This window comes from Sceloporus occidentalis, unplaced genomic scaffold (genome assembly GCF_023333645.1).
Source record: "Sceloporus occidentalis isolate IW3139 unplaced genomic scaffold, rSceOcc1.0.p SCAF_10, whole genome shotgun sequence".
NCBI classification, from domain to species: Eukaryota; Metazoa; Chordata; class Lepidosauria; order Squamata; family Phrynosomatidae; genus Sceloporus; species Sceloporus occidentalis.
The window spans coordinates 11,799,170-11,816,395 of record NW_028316990.1 but is presented as its reverse complement, the minus strand read 5'-3'; the positions used below and the strand labels follow the sequence as shown (position 1 = coordinate 11,816,395).

At 42.4% G+C, this 17,226-nt stretch overlaps 1 protein-coding gene across 1 annotated transcript; it reads right to left on the bottom strand.

Annotated features, from left to right (window-relative positions):
* Positions 1–3,413: 3,413 nt before the first annotated feature.
* Positions 3,414–16,582, bottom strand: LOC149305898 (pleckstrin homology domain-containing family F member 1-like). Its single transcript, XM_089540453.1, has 2 exons — positions 16,364–16,582; positions 3,414–5,742 (listed from the first exon to the last, which is right to left on the bottom strand). Exon 2 carries the CDS (start codon positions 5,727–5,729, stop codon positions 4,920–4,922), a length of 810 nt encoding a protein of 269 aa, XP_089396579.1. The 5' UTR covers positions 5,730–5,742; positions 16,364–16,582; the 3' UTR covers positions 3,414–4,919.
* Positions 16,583–17,226: the final 644 nt, after the last annotated feature.

Here is a 17,226-nt window from a genome sequence, read left to right as displayed (position 1 = left end):
CCCATGCTGGCTCTAAATATTCTATGTTGTTATTGTTTTATTATAGTTTGTTCTTTCATCTTCCATTTTGTAACCTGAACTGCCTTAAGTCTCGAGAAAGACAGGATATAAACAAAATAAGCACCATTCTTGAGATCAGGCAGGTTGGGGGCCAACTGGAAGCCCCTTGTGGTTAGATTTGGTCTTCTAGTTCTCTCCATCTCTAGTTAAGATTTAAATTAAGTGTTCTTGTAACACTATGGAATCAATTCATCATAAACAACATTGGTTTTGCTATTCATTTTGAAGCTACTGAAGGAGGGAAAGAAGACAAATAAGTATTATTATTTTTTTACTGCTCTTTAAAACCAGAAGCATCTGTTTTGGTCAAGGCCTTTGTTGGCGAATTCTGTATCATTTGTCCAAATGGGTGGTAGAGGTGGGGAATACCATTTCCCTTGCCCTAGACAGCTGCTAAAACTGGCAAACAACTTGGGAAAATGTAGTCAGCTGGAAAATAAAAAGCGTGACAGTGGAAAAAGGCAGGCTGGGCTGTTTTTCATTAACCTTCGCTCTCCAGTTCTTTACTTTTGCAACTTGGAAAGGTTAGCCTACTGGCCAGCAATCTCATTCCCCCTCACACAGGAGGTGCAAGGGCGGTTAAATGAAAATCATATGGCTGATGACTTATTCTGGAATATTGTTTTTAAAGTCATAAACATGACCAGATGGGTTTCCCATATGAACCCCGTTCATTTGTTAAATAGACATGTGAGGAAGGGAGTCACACTAGCTCTTCTGCTCTTTTGTCCTCAGGTCCTTCACCTTCTATGTGTGGAAGATCTGGAAAGAAAAGCCTTTTGTATTAATGGAGGCTCTGTGTGTGAGCTGGATCCTCAGGGCTGCAACTTGTAGGGAGAGTCTCCACAGACTGCAGAGGTTCTCTTCCTCAGAGTATTGCCCCTCACGCATAGTAGGGTGACCAAAATTATGGAGCAGGTAAACCTAGAACAGAATGGGGACTACAGTCAAGACATTAGAAGACTAGGATTGGGAAAGGCAGCTATGAAAGAACTGGACAAGATCCTAAAGTGTAAAGATATAATTTTGAACACAAAGATGAGAATGCTTCAAGCCACTGTATTCTCCAACACTATGTACGGACATGAGAAATGGACAGTAAAGAATGCTCATAGAAGGAAAATCAGCTTATTTGAGATGTGGTGCTATAGAAGAGTGCTAATGATTCTGTGGATGGCCAAGAAGACAAACAAATAGGTCCTTGAACAGATCAAGCCTAAACATTCCCTGGAAGCCAGGATGCCTAAATTGACCCTATCATACTTGGCCACATCATGAGAAGGCATGGATCATTGGAAAAGACAACGATGATAGGAAAGATGGAAGGCAGGAGAAAGAGAGAAAGACCACATGCCAGACGTGATCAGGGAGGGCATGAGCAGAGCAATGGAGGACAAGGGGTCTTGGAGATGTCTCATTTACAGGGTCTCCATGAGTCGAGGTTGACTTGCAGGCAGTTAACAACAAAACTAGAATGTTCCCTCTCTTTTTGTTTACTCAACATGCTGTAAAATGGCTGAATAGGGTTTTGAAGTGCTATCATTATTTTTCCATGTATTGCTTAGTATTGTGCATACTGTGATAGACTCTGGAGAGCAGGGTTTGAATCCCTGCTTGGCCATGAAAACTCATTGGGTGACTTTGGGCAAGTCACACTCTCTCCGCCTCAGATGGCAATGGCAACCTCCCTCTGAAGCAACTTGCCAAGAAAACCCTGTGATAGGTTTGCCGTAGGGTCACCATAAGTCAGAAATGACTTACAGGCAAATAACACACACAGAGCACTAACCCATAGGACTACATTTGTACCAGTTGCACAGCTTGTATGAGTGTGCTGCACAGGCAGATGTGGTGAAGATAATGGCCTCTAGAGGCAAAGCATTATTTATTTTGGGAACAAATATGTCCCCAGCTCCCTCCTCCCTGCTGTGTCCCCTCTGAGCTTTGCTGCAATCCTCACAGGAGTTACCCAGACACACTATCTTGTGAGATATTTCAGTTGCTTGTTCTGTGCCTTCGCGTCAACTCCGACATAAGGCAACCTTACTTTAGGGTTTTCTTGGCAAGATTTATTCAGAGATTTGTCATTGCCTTCTTTTTAGGAGGATAGCATGCCCTAGTTGGTTTTAATGGCTGAGCGGGGATTCAAAGACACTCAAACCATCACATCATGCTAGATTCGGTTTTTCCTGACCGGATTTACTCTGAGGTTTGCTACTGCCTTCCAGTGAAGTTGAGAGAGTGGAACTTGCCCTAAGTCACCCACTGGGTTTCCATGGCTAAGTGAGAATTTGAACCCTGGTCTCCCAGAGTCCTAATCCATCACTCAAAGCACTACACCACACTGGCACTGTATCAGTTTTAAGGAAATATATCTGGACTGCTGACAGTGGTGATTCACTTTATTTATTTCATGGATTTATAGCCCACCTTTCTCCGACAATGGATTTGAGGCAGGTAGCAAAGAGATTTGCTTTACAATGGATAATTAAGACCTCTCATCTCGATATTTTAAGGGTTACTTTACTTTAACCATGATTTACTCTTGTCTTGTTATTACTGAGAACCAATTCTCACATGCAGGATCAATGTCACAGTGGAATCAGGGCCCACAGGATCAAAACATTTGGATATTTTGATTAGTAGGGATGAAAACACCATCTACTACCCCACTTAAGCATCTCTGTTTGCTCTCAGTTTACCTGCAATTCACAATGCAGGTGGGTAAGAAGGATGTTCAATGCAACAGCATATTATTGTGAGCTATTACTATTGCAATGCTAAATATTTTGCGGTGATGTGGGCTCGAATGAGCAATTAAAGTCCATTAACTTTGCAAAAAATCTGCTCCTGGGAATATGACAACTTTTGATCTGTTTTAATATGGACTACCACAGTTATCAGAAAGCGTGGCTAAAAATATTGTCATGATGAGTGCTAATATTTTTAAATTTGCCATGACATCACTGTGTAACTGGATCTGAGCTCTGAATAAATAAAACCATGTCTCATCAGTCGCATACAAAGCAATGAACTGCATTGTTTTGTGTTATTTCCCACCAGGGTGTACCAGCTTTGAATTGTCAGTCTTTAAGATGTATATTGCATTGAGTCAGGGCGATATTTGATCAGCAATTTATCCATCAGTCTAAAAAGAGGGGAAAAGAACCAGCTAATTGAGTAAAACAACGCTTTCATTGGTCAACAATTATTGTGTAAACACACTGGTAAATGAAAAAACAAAACAAAAGCCAACACATTAGAGAACTGCAACTTTAAAAAAAAACCAAGCAACATTTTTGCTCTAAAACAGAAACAAGAGAATGTCCAAGACATATAACAAATAAGACCATCCAAAACAAGGTAATGCCAAAACTGGTATAATTCAAATTCTAGTGTAAAATAAGTTGCGGCAACAAAGTTGCAACTGTCTAAGGGGTCACAAATAATAAGTTAAAATACACTTTTGAGATATCTATCTATCTATCTATCTATCTATCTATCTATCTATCTATCTATTTATCTGTCTCTCAACAGATGAGTTTTGCTGTTTGGTGAAATCAAGGGATTCGATCACAATTCTAGATGCATTTAAACTGATTTCCAGCCTATGCTGATATTCCAATCCAAGTTTTATATAGAGAGAGGGCTGGGGAGCCTGTGCGTGAACCATAGTTTGCAACCTCCTGTTTGAATTCTTGCTTTAAAAATAAAAAAGGTGCATTGCTGCTCCTTATGGTTGCAGATGATGGGCTTGAAATCCAAGCCACTAAAAGTTGCTTTGTTAAAAATGTTACCTTGTTAACAGTAAACTTCATGTCTGTGATGTGTAGACTAGCAAATGTGCTTTTAAAAAAACCTTTCTGTTCCACTTTAAAGTACTGTTATCTGTAGAGAAGTGGCAAATGTTTAGAACGTAACTGTAAATTAAGAAAGCAAATTAAAATATTGGGCCTGCTAAGCTATACAAGAAAAGCGAGTATCACCTACAAATTAGGTTTTGAAATTAGTGTTTCAAAATGCCTGTTTATAATTTCACTGCATGTGGTGAACATGGCATTTGTGAGCTAAAATCTTCACAAACAAAATACTGAGAAATCAGTGCCTGTGTTGTTTTATTGTTCTGAACAGTGAAATTAAAATAAAACCAAAAATAAAATAAAAATATGTAAGCTAAAGAATATTGGAAATTAGATATTCAGGTTCATAATATGGTACCAGGAGTTTATTTTATAAATTGCTGTGAAAGGATCCATTACTAGAACTCTCCTCCTAATGCCTCTACTCTGTATCAAGATGGCCTTTAAAAGCCCATTCTTCTGTTAAAAGACTAATAGAATGGTTTTGATTCTTGGAACAGAATAATATTAAAACCTTTGATTTATTTCACACATAAACACTTCATCAAAGGCCCTTAGTTTACAACCACAAAATGGACCTCGCTTTGAATTCCACAGCTTTGATTTCTGGACCCAGAATGTGATCCAGAACCATAATGCTATGGCCACACTTGATGTTAAGAGAGTTTAATGCTCAATATCTGACATGTTCTGGACCAAATTTAGCTTTGCCTTAGACTTCCATTAAAATGACTGACTTAAAAGAGGAGACAAGGAGGCCCTTAGGAACATGAAGCCAGGTGCCCTCTAGATGTTTTGGCCTTCAGCTTCCATAATCCCCAACCATTGGTCATGTTGTCTGGGACACCAGTCCCCTCTGATTCAAAGAATATTTATTCATGCATGAAACTAAACCATATAATTAAAACTATTCCTCTTGTGCAGTAAGGCAAATGTGTGTTCTTTCTATTCCTTGGAAGTAAGAAATAGGCCCTGAAAATCAGCTAGACCATGTGCAGGTCAACTATGGAAAGATGACCAAGCCACGTCTGATGTATAAAATTCGGCCTCTGCTGGCCACTGTTCTAGTTTATCCTCATCGGATCGGTCACTATCATCCCCGCTGGAAGGTTCATAGCCAGACAGAGTAGAGTGAACTAGCTTGGATTGGCCATCCGCTTCCTTTTTTTCTGCCATTAGCTGTTTATAGCAAAGATTGCAAACCCTCAAAGGCTTTGGAGACAGTCGGGGCATGAGAAACCTCTGCCTAGAGCAGTCTCCACACACAACAAAGCCACATTTCCGACAGTGGTGCCTTCGTGTGAGAGTAGAGAACTTGGTATGGGTGCATCTCATGCAGATATCAGTTGCCTTATCAGGGATCCAAGGGGCTGCGTGTTCAGTGGGGGGCGGCCGACCTGTCTTGGACAACAAAAGGCGAATGCATTCTTCTAAGTGGCTGATCCATTCTTTCCTCTCCGTCAGAGAAGCTGCAGAAACCACAAAAGATTTCTTGGCCGTTTTGATCATCCACCGATTCTTCATTTGCAAGGTATCTGGCAAAGTTTCCAAGGTGACTTCATCAAGGGGTATGATGTGCTGGGAGCTGTACTTCCTTTTGTTGATCACAATGCTCCCATAGACAAGGATATCGTTGAAAAGGAAGAAAATCCGCGGCTTGGCTTTTTTGCGGCATTCCTTCGTCAAGATCCCTTCACCCAAGAGGACTCTTCCTGGCACGGCCAATGGCTGCCCAGATGTGCCAAAGCAGTTTTCCACGGCAGCAATGCGCTGGCTGTTAATCTCAGTATTAGCTAGATGGTCCACCATCTTGGACAGTCACCTAAAAAAAAGGTAAAATAAAACAGATGCTGTAACTGAACCAATAAAGAATGCACTGGTTGGTATCGTCACACTATCCTGGGCTTAACAAAACACTGCTTCACAATTCTCATCACAGGCACAGCATGTACAAATACGGAGAAACTGAATCATTTCCTCATTCACAAAGGTAATTTGAAGTTGACAGAGACTACACATGTGCTGATCCTTCTCTGCATGTACACACAATGCTGAACATCATTCACCAGGAAATACAGAGCCTGAAAACTAAAGGTCAGAGTCAGGCCAAGTTCCTTTTCTACAGTAAATAAACATAAAACGAAACAAAACAGACGTCGCTGCAATTTTCATATGCCTAAGAAATCCTTCCTTGAAAACTCAAGATACAAATGGGCAACATCTAGAAAAAGTACCCAAGACAAGTGTCAGAGGGAGAGGAAGATGGAAGCAGAGAAAGTTAATCATGAAGATGATAATGATGAAAAGATGCTAGCAAGGTCTGGCTCAGGAGTCTACCAGCCACTATTGTGGAAGGAAGTTGTTACATATCTCAAGGAAGATCCTATGACTGAACATATGTTTCATGTTCAAGTTCCATATTGGGCATAACTGGAAATTGTGCATAAGAGATGTGCGCCTTCAAGTTGTTTCCAACATATGGCAACACTAAGGCAATCCTATCAAGGGATTTTTTTGACAATACTTATTCAGAAGACTGAATGCACCCGAGAAAGTAGACTGAAGTCTATGAAAGCTCAGGCTGCCCATTTCTTTCTTTCAGTTAGTCTCAAAGCTGCTACAAGATCTCTCTACGTACTTATTCAGAAGAGGTTTGCCCCTGTGGCTGAGAGTGGGTTTCATTGCAGAATGGGGAATCGAACCTTGGTCTCCAGTGGGTTTTATCACAGAATGAGGAATCAAACCTTGGTCTCCAGAGTCATAGTCCAACACTCAAACCACTACACTGGCTCTCATAACTGGGAATTAGCTCAAACCATTCATCTTATCTTTGGTGAAAGTTTCATAACCATTCAAGTAACCCACATTTTGGCACAAGTTGAAACTAAGTAGCATCACAAAACTGGTACAAACTGACCAGACAGCCTAAGGTATATACTTGTGACCAATGCTCCTGCTCACAGGGCTGGCAAGATGATATATGTTTTGAAAAATCTGGGGTTTGTGTGCACAGACCATCCACCCCCCTTTTCACAAGATCTTGCTCCATCTGACTATTTCCTCTTTCCAAACCTTAAAAAGAGTTTGGAAAGAAGGAAATGTTTGAATGATTCAGAGGTGGCAGCAGCAACAGAGCAGTATTTCAGTGACCAGACGTCAGATTTTTGTTTTGGAAGAGTTAAAAAAAATTGAGAAATGATGTGGCAAGTGCATCAAACTTCGGGGTGAATATGTGGAATAGCATGTAAGTTTCATGACTTTAGGTCATTCGCTTCTTGGTCGGGCTGAGAACTTTTCAGTACCCCCCCTCATATACACATACCATAATACATAATTCATTGGATTGAACATGGAAAGGAGTAACATAGCTGAGTATCAGCAGCATTCTGGTGACATATGACTCCAAACTCTGGACAACTACTCCCAGAAGTTTCACTTAGATTTTAAATAGCATAGGGGACAACACAGAACCCTGAGGGACTCCACAGGGCAATGACCAAGAAGTTAAACAGGATCCTCCAATGCTATCCTCTGAGAGTGCCCTTCCTGGAAATAATGGATCCATTATAGAACAGTACCACTAAACTCCACCCTAGTGAGGCCACCCAGAAGGATACCATGGTGAATGGTATCAAAAGCCACTGAGAGGTCCAGCAGAACCAACAGGGACACACTCTCCAATCTACTTTTGGTGCAGATTGTCCACCAAGGCAACCAAAGCTGTCGCTGTCCCATGACTTGGCCTGAAACCAGACTGAAATGGGCCTAGATTATCTGCTTTATCCAGGAACCCTTGGAGCAGAGAAGAATTTGTTTAATTAATTATTTAGCCTCTTAAAACCCAGTTTTATTGTTTAGTGATTTAAATTGGACAAGTTGGTTTTATTGTAGATCCTTGGGTAGAAGTAGCATATAAGTAGTTCAATCAATCAGTCAATCAATCAATCAAAGCTGTATAGTCCCATGCTTACTTTTTGCAGGACACATGAGCAAATCCTGGGGTTTTTGTACCGTCAAGGCATAAACTCAAGGTGGAGCAGATCCCCTTTTATCTTGAGTTATCTGCTCTAATTCCATCTTTTCTCCTATGTGTGCTGCTGTATCTGTTTGATTCAGAGATCATCCTGTATCTGGAGGGTTAGATGCTGGAAAGACCAGGCTTTAGGGAAGAGAAAAAGAACCACTCTTTCATTTTAAAAAGACTTCTTTTCCTGATGCCTGGAAGCAATATTTTGCTCAGTGCTGCTGTGTAAGAAAGGGGCACTTTATAAGCAGGTGGAACCACCAGAAAAATTAAGGGTCATGGGATCTCCATTAGCCCCGTTCTGAAAAACAACAGCAAGTGCACAGCTTAATGTGCCAATGCTAGGCTGCTTTGAGGGTTAGCTTGCAGCGGTGACTTACTCACTTCCCTACCATCAGTCGCTCTGATAATTTGATAGTTTAGGAGACAAAAAGAACCCCACCATGAAGTCATTTCACTCATGCTCTTATGAACATAATGACTCTGTGCACTCCACAGCAAAGGGAGACAGTCGCGTGAAAGCCATTTGCAAGGAAACTAAAACCACAGTACCTCTGATCTCAGTGCCCATTTGAAGTAGGAACACACAGCTCAAAACGGCAGACTCCAATTATACATTTAGAGAGAAAGGGAGAGAAGAGAGAGAAGGGCTTCTGCTGAGCCAACCTTTTATAGTTATTAGAGAGAGGTTGTTTTTATGAGAGCTCTTAGCAGGGGGCTTGTGGTAACCTTTTATCATAGAATCCATGGGGCTTAGTTATTGTGGACTTCTCCCCTTAGAAGGTAAATGTTTTGAGCATTACATGTGATGGGATTAATTGCATCCGTCGGTGCCAACCAAAGGTGAAAGAAAAGGTAGGGGGATATGGTAGGCCAAACTTTAGCATGAGATGCCTGTTGAAAATCATTTGAAACTAGCTCACTGGTTGGGGCCATCTTGTTCTCCCATCCTTGGATCTATACTTGGGAAAGAAGACAAAGAGGAATCTTTCTGGACCTGGGCCAAAAGTCCAGTAAGTCCAAGAGGGACAGTAAGCCCTGGATTACGGATAGAGAGCAAAGTGTTTAGAAGGCACTATTCACTCTGGTTTTTCTTGACGCTCAGAAAACTGCTACTCAGAGAGGAAGTGCTGCAAGATGACAATAACTTAGACAAGTGGAAGCATTTCAGGAGCATAGATCCTAGAATTGTCCTCCATTGGTCCCACAAGTGCCCTCCAGAAGAATATGGGTGCAGCCAAGGCCTCTCAATGGCTTTAAGTTGAGGTAGCAGCATATCCTTCAGAGATTTCTTTTGCCAGCAGGTGATTCTTATCTATTAATACTGTATTATATCATCTAGAAGAGGCAATATGGTGTAGTAGTCTGAGCACTGGACTACAACTTTGGAGAGCAGGGTTCAAATCTTTGCTTGCCCATGGAAATCCACTGGGTGGAATTGGGCACATCACATACTCTCAGCCTCAAAGGATGGCAATGGCAAACCCCCTCTGAACAAATCTTATCAGGAACACCCCATGATAGACTTATTTTAAGGTCTCCATACGTCAGAAGTGACTTGAAGGAACACCATCACAACAAGAAAGAATACGGCACCGTCCTCCAACTCTTACAATAGCTCAACTGGCTTTGGTGGGCCTTCATGTTGCCCTTTCAATCAAAAAACTCTGTTTCAGATGTCACTAAGAGGAGATTCTACAATCCTTTTTCTATTTTTAAAAACTGTGATGGGTAACCTGCAAAATGTAGGCCACATGTAACTTCAAGATGGTTTTGTGACCTCCCTTTCCAGGGTCTTCACCAACACCAGTGTCAAATTTGCCAAAGAAACAAAATTGCATTTTTCAGTAATTAAACAAGATTCTGGGGGTGGATTTAGAAAATGGGAGACTTTCATCTGAACACATAGGTGAGCACACAGGCAAAAATGCAGTAATACTGGACCATGACACATCTGCAGATGCAAAGAGGACAATAGTATGATTTTCAGATTTAAAAAAAAGACACAGAGTCAGAGAATGGTCACATTTCCTCATCACTTTAAATCAGGAATCTTGGCTTATCAAACCACATCCATTTGATCCTCCCTCTCATACCAGCAGGTAAACCAGACAGACATGGATTGCTTTGTGTGATATCAAAACCCAGGATTATTATTAAAGGCTCCCAAACAAACCAGAACTTGTAAACAGCAAGAAACCCTGTCTTAAAACAGGCTTGTTTCAATAAACTAAAGCATGCTGCCAATTCTGAAGGCATCCCATTTAACCTGCCATGCTTATCTTATGTATTTGTTCACTTGAGCAAGATGGACAAAGTAGGAACAAATGGAACACGTACCAAGCATCTTGAACACACTGTGGTTTAAGAAACTAGAATGTTGCTTTAAAGTGATGTGTAAATTCAGCTAGTGTATCTCAGAACACATCAGCATAATAAACTAAGACTGCAACTCTATTACATTTATGTGGAAATTACTACAGCTTATTTCTATAGCACTGCACTGTTAAAGTCATTTAAATTAATTGTCATAATTCCTACCAAAGGAACACCAGGAATGTTGGAAAGATGTGAGCGGAGCCTAAAATTTTCTGAATCATCACAACTTTATAACTTCCAGATTTCTCTAAGAGACTCCACTGCAGTGGAAATAGTTTTAATGTGCTATCCTAGAAGATGTCAATGAGAAAGGTAGAGAGAAAGACCCATGTAAACAATTCTAGTATTCTTCAGAAGTTACATGACTATAAGCTCTTAGTGACACATGATGAGTTGCAGAATCTGTGATGACAATCCTAGTTGTTAGAAGTAATCCCAAATTGGCAGGTTGGGAGCCACTGAATGAATGCACTACTGTCCTATAAAGCCATTGTGCAATTTTATGCCGCTACAGCAAATAACTGGGCGAAGGGTAAAACTGAAAGATGATCCACCCTGAAAGGATAGCGAGAATCTGGAAAGACGGCTGGGTTCTGCAAAACAATTGATCGCTGGTTTTGGAGACACACTAAGATCAGGACATATTTCAACAAGGAAAAGGTTGAAATTCAGAGGCGGAAAAGAAAACAGCAAATTCAGAGGCGGAAAAGAAAACAGGAAAAACAGACAAAGAACAAGATGAGAATGAAGAAAATCAAGAAATAGTGTGAGTCAGCAGTTTCCTAGCAGACCTGACTGAGCTTTTGGAAATCATTTGCAGAAGCTGACTTTTAAAAAACTTATAAGCAGGCAGTTATCTTTCCTTTCAAATGCCAAAGACTGCAGCCATGATTTATAGTTCCAGGAATTTTGCAAAAAAAGAAATAATACTTTGCTTTTAACTGTTTCTGAGATCTCAAACCTCTGAACACAATACACTGTATAACAAAAACTAAGCATTTAAACAGTATAACTGTTTCTTAGCAGTAGCCCTAATGCATTCAGCATGCTTATTCAGCATGCAAGTGACTGTAGCTTTAGTCAGATGGATTTCAAAGGGAGTCAGCCAAACAAGTTTGCCATTGTATCATGAACTACTACCCAGCCACACAGAATAATTTATTTTCTAATGTCACAAGGGAAAGAAGTGAAAGCTGGTCTTTGTGCTACAGTAACTCAGCACAGAGACATTGGAGACAACAGGCAACACCAGAAGAAGAAACTTATTGAGTGCTGCAAAGCACAGACTAGCATAGGTTTTGGCTGCACAGGAGCAAACAGTGTTCCAAAATTCACCCATTCATAACCTCAGTGTGGCTCTAAAGGCCTCCTTAACATCCCACGTACATTTGTGTGTTTCTTCCCACATTGATGGATGCTCCTGTCTAACTAGTAAAATCATTGTCCTGCTACTCAGTTAACTTAGTGGGTCCACTATCTCCAGCCTGATGCCCTCCAGATGTGCTGGACTGCTATGCTTTACCATTCACAGCCAACCCTAAATCCTCTTGAGTTTCTTATTTTTAATCTACCGTAGTTCTCAATTTCATTCATGCATTTACAAAGCCCAGGCAACAGGGGAAGCAGCACTTTTAACTCCATGACCCTCCTCTAGATAAAGGATGGGCAATCTGTGACCCTCCAGATGATGTTGGATTTCAGGTCCCAAAATCCTTCCCACAGCTAGGGCTGATGGGAGCTGCAACCCAGGAAACATTGGGAGGGATGCAAATTGCCCACTGATGCTGCAGAACAGCCAAGAAATCCAACTTTGGCTCTGGACTGTGTAAGAACCAAAAACAGAAACGATGGCCCCATACAGACAGGCCAAAATAAAGCTGCTTTGGGTCACTTTGGAGGTATGCTGTTTAAATGTTGCATGCGTCCTAAGATTCCAGAAGCCGTGCCAAAGCCACGATCCAGTCCTAAGGACTGGAGCACAGCTTTGGCAAAGCTTCCGGACTGTTAGGATGCATGCATCTTTTAAACAGCCTAACTCCAAAGTGACCCAAAGCAGCTTTATTTTGGCAGTCTGTATGGGGTCTATGTCTCCATAGACTGGTTGGCTTTTTGCTGTCCCTAAAGATTTTTTTCTGACCTACTTCCAAATAAAGAATGGCTTAGAATTAATGTAGAAATCTGATGAGTCAAAGAATAGAGTCCTGGTTCAAATGTTCCCGTGTGACACTTGGGCTGATGACTAATAGCATCATCTGCCAACCTCTAGACAAGAAATCCCTCCTTATTTGGGTAGGTCTGTGGTTTCAGGAAAAGCTTATTGAGGAACCAAGTGGGACTGAATGTGAGTCATGAGCAAACCTTGGGAAAGTTAGTTTTTTGGACTATAAGCCCCATTAGCTATGCTATCTGGGAACTTCTGGGAGCTGGAACTCAAGATGATTTGAACAATCCCTTCTTGGAATCCCTTCTGCTTGAGGTATCTTTTGATGGAAGTAATCTGGTTCTAGAACTTCTGCATCTAACTCATGACTGATTTAATGGAATGTATGGCTAGACAAGATCCTTAAGTGAAAAGTGAAAAGATATAAAACTGAATACTAAAAGCAGGATCATCCAAAACATTGTATTTCGCATCACCATGGCACATGCAAGAGCGGGAAAGCGAGGAAAGCTAACCGAAAGAGAATCAACTCATTTGAGATGTGGTGATGGAGAAGAATCCTGAAGATACCATGGATGGCCAAAAAGTCAAACAAATGGGTCTTAGAACAAATGAAGCCCCAAATCTCCCTGGAAGCCAAGATGACTAAATTGAAGCTGTTGTACTTTGGCCATTTAATGAGAAGACATGACTCACAGGAAAAGACAATAATGCTAGCAAAGGGAGAAGACAGTTGAAAGAGAAGGAGGACACATGGTAGATGGATAGGCTCAATCAAAGAGGCCACAACCCTGAACAGAGCAGTTGAGGATAAGGTGTCTTGGAGATGTCTCATTCAGGGGGTCACTATGAGTTGAGGTCAACTTGAAGGTAGTTAACAACAACCTGGTATTTGTTGGGGGTCTCCCATCCAAGTGCTAACCAGGAATGACCCTGCTTAGCTGGCAAGATCAGATGAGATTTGGTGCCTTTAGGGTATTTAGTCCAACCTTTAGGGCACTGATTCCCAAGCTTTGGTTCTCAAAGTGTTTTGGACTTCAACTCCCACAAACCCCAGTGAGCTTGGCCAGTCAGGAATTCTGAGAGCTTAAATCCAAAGCATCTGGGGGAGCAAAGTTTGGGAACCACTGCTTTAGGGTATTCGTGTTGTTGTGTGCCATCAAGTTGTTTCCAACTAATGGTGACCCTAAGGTGGATCTATCATGGGGTGTTTTGGGGCTGAGAGGGTGTGATTCACCCAAGGTCACTCAGTGGGTTTCCATGGCCAAGCGGGGAATCAAACCTTGATCTCCCAAATCCTAGTTCCACTCTCAAACCATTATGCCATACTGGCTCTCAAGGTATTACCCTGCCCTATATTGAAAAGATGTCAGGGCAGCTTACAAACAATATTAATACAACAGGTTAAAGAGCTTAAAACAATAAAATGATTTAACTAAGCTAAAAACGCATTAAGCATAATAATAAGTTAAAGCAGATTTAAAAGGTTAAGAAGCCTTTAAAGCTATGTACACAAGTATTTGAGATGAATTAATGAGGCCCAAAGGCCTTGATGAACAGCCAAGTTTTCACTCGGTACCTAAATGAAATGAGTGCTGGTGCCAATTAAGGACTGGACTCTAACTCCCATCAGCCCTAACCAAGCATAACATAGGATGCTGCTTGTTCAACATCTGGGCCCTAGGAATGATTCTAGGGGGTCATAATTCCCCATTCCTAGTTCTTAGACTCTACCACATTCATCCATCTTTCATCTATACTTAAAAGTTTACTGGGAGTACAAAATGGAGCAAACTATGTATGCCACTTTGGCCTCCATGGAGGCAAGATGGGCTATAACTACAATAATCCCTATAATTTTAGAAGCATCCACACTATACAGTTATACTGCTTTAAGACCACTTTAATTGCCACCCCTGTACCCTGTGGAATCCTGGGATTTGTAGTCTGGTGAATATACTGCAGTTAGAAATGCATCAGAGAGCTTTAGTGGAGTGTGCCAGGGAATTCTAAGTACCTCACCAAACTACAAACTCCAGGATTCTGTGGGATGCAGCCAGGGCAGATAAAGTGGTATCAAATGGCTATAACTGTGTGCTGTGGAAACTTATTGCAACATATTTCTGCTCATCATTTCCTTTCAAAAGTCACAAATTCAGACTATCCACACAAAAAGGACGAAAACATCCTGCACCATACTGCTCAGCTTGAAAAGGTTACTTTTGGGACCCTGCTGGTTGTGGGGTTCTGGGAGTTGGGGTCCAAACAGCACCTTTCCCAAGCTCTGCACTTCCATCCATATCATTCCCCTCTCCATAAGGCAAACACAATTTTGGAAATGACATAACATTGGCTAGATTTCAATCAAAATAGTCAAAGATATTCCCAGCTCTGCCATGAAACCCTCTATGGCCTAAAACACACTGCAGAAATAATCCAGTTTGAGACTGCTTTAACTGGCCTGACTCAGTGCTAGGGAATCCTGGGAATTGTAGTTTGGGGGGACATTTAGCCTTCTCTGTCAGAGAGCTCTGGTGCCACATTAAAGTACAATTCTCAGGATTCCTTAGCACTGAGCCAGGACAGTTAAAGTGGTCTGAAACTGAATTATTTCTGCAATGTGTTTTTGGACCTGTGTTACCTTGGGCGAGTCACACTCTCTTAGCCTCAGAGGATGGCAATGGCAACCCTCTCTGAACAAGGCCTGCCAAGAAAACCCCATGATAGGTTCACCTTAGGGTTGCCTTAAGTTGGAAACAACTGGAATGCAGACAGCAGCAGCGCCTTTGAGACTAAGTGAAAGAGAAAAGTTGTTAGCATGAGCTTTCCGAGACTTGAGCCTGTATCGAAGAGGAGGGAAGTTGGTGTCAAACAGCACAGTGGAGCTTCTATAGGGCCAGCCTGGAAGGCAGCTGGTGCAATACAAGCCCCAGAAAAGGACTTTGCCCCCAGCCCTCCAACCTCTTTCCCTGGGATCCTGAAAGGCAGAGATCCAGGCTTAGCCAAGAACTCCCAGGAAGGGCCCTTGTCCTGACTTCCCTGAGTCTGACTTCTCCCAACTGGGTCAGCTGAGCTTTCTTTTATCCCCCCCCCCCCCAACCTTCCAATTCCCATCGCTTCAAAAGGATCCCACCTTTCTTGCAAGGTATGACAACACCCCAAATCCATCCACCATTGACTTAAGTCCCAAAGGATACCACCTTTCTTGCAAAGTAGGACAACACCCAAACCCCACCAACCCAATGACCCGACTTTAGTCCACAAGAATCCCACCATTCTTGCAAAGTGCAGCAACACCCCAAATCCACCAACCTAGTAACTCAAATCCAGAAGGGTCCCACCTTTACTGCAAAGTAAAACAACACCCCAAAAACACCAATGACTCCAGCCAAGTCCCAAAGGATCCCACCATTCTTGCAAAGTAAAACAACACCCCAAATCCACCAGCCACTGGCTCCACTTAAGTCCCAAGGGGTCCCACCTTTCTTGCAAAATAGGACAACACCCCAAATCCACCCCCTAGTGCAGTGGTCCCCAAACTGTGCCCTTTAAGAGATATTGAACTTCATCTCCCAGAAACCTCAGCCATGTTGGCCAATAGTCTGGGATTCTGGGAGCTGAAGTCCTAAAGCCTTTAAAGAGCACAGTTTAGGGGGAAACTGCACCATTACAGTGACCCACCTTTCTTGCAAAGTATAACAACACCCAAAATCCACCAACCATTGACTCCATTTAAGTCCCAAAGGATCCAACCATTCTTGCAAACTACAACACCCCAAATCCACCAACCACTAACTCCAAAAGGGTCCCACCTTTCTTGCAAAGTACAGCAACACCCCAAACCCACCAGCCATTGACTTAAGTCCCAAAGGGACCCACCTTTCTTGCAGAGTAGGACAACAGCCCAAATCCACCGAGCCAGTGCCTCCAAGAGAGTCCAAAGGGCGCTCCGGGACTCCGGCTGCAGGAAGGCTGAGGCTCGCCTAGTGGCCCTTCTTCGCTGACATCCTTTCAGCCAAAGCAGCTGGGTCCCTCTTCTCTTCTTCGCCTCTTCGCTCGACGTGGGGGGTCCCAGTGCCTTTAGAACGTTCAGGCGCCCAACATTCCATTCCTTGGGTTCTGGCGCCGGAGCAGCCAATCAGAGCGCCGCCCAGAAAGCAGGACCGTCCGGTTTTGGAACGCTCAGGCTCAGCTTTCTATCCGAGCCACGCCCACCCTCCTGAAATTCAGCCAATCCCAAGGCAGGGCTGGGCAGGGCTTTTTGGGGGCAGGGAGGTAAAAAGAACAACAACAACAACACAGAGACTACAGTCCCCAGAATTCCATAGCATTCAGCCAGGGCAGGAAAAGTGGTGTCAACCCGGATTATTTTTGCAGTGCAGAGGCCAGCTGATCTGTAGTATAGCCATGTTGGTCTGGAAAGCTGTGTGCAAAGGGATTCTGTAGTATCTTTGGGACTAAGTTGGACTGGAAAGCTGTGTGCAAAGGGATCTGTAGTATCTTTGGCACTAAGTTGGTCTGGAAAGCTGTGCAAAGGGATTTGTAGTATCTGGGACTAAGTTGGTCTGGACAGTTGTGTGCAAAGGAATCTGTAGTATCTTTGGGACTAAGTTGGTCTGGAAAGCTGTGTGCAAAGGGATCTGTAGTATCTTTGAGACTAAGTGCAAGAGAGAAGTTGATAGCAGCTTTCATCTCCCTCTTTTCCAGTTGCTGCTGCTGCTCCAAAACAACACTGAGGTCTC

What these genes read in the sequence shown, in the direction of transcription:
- LOC149305898 (XM_089540453.1), bottom strand. Translation starts at nt 5,729, where the DNA reads ATGGTGGACCATCTAGCTAATACTGAGATTAACAGCCAGCGCATTGCT.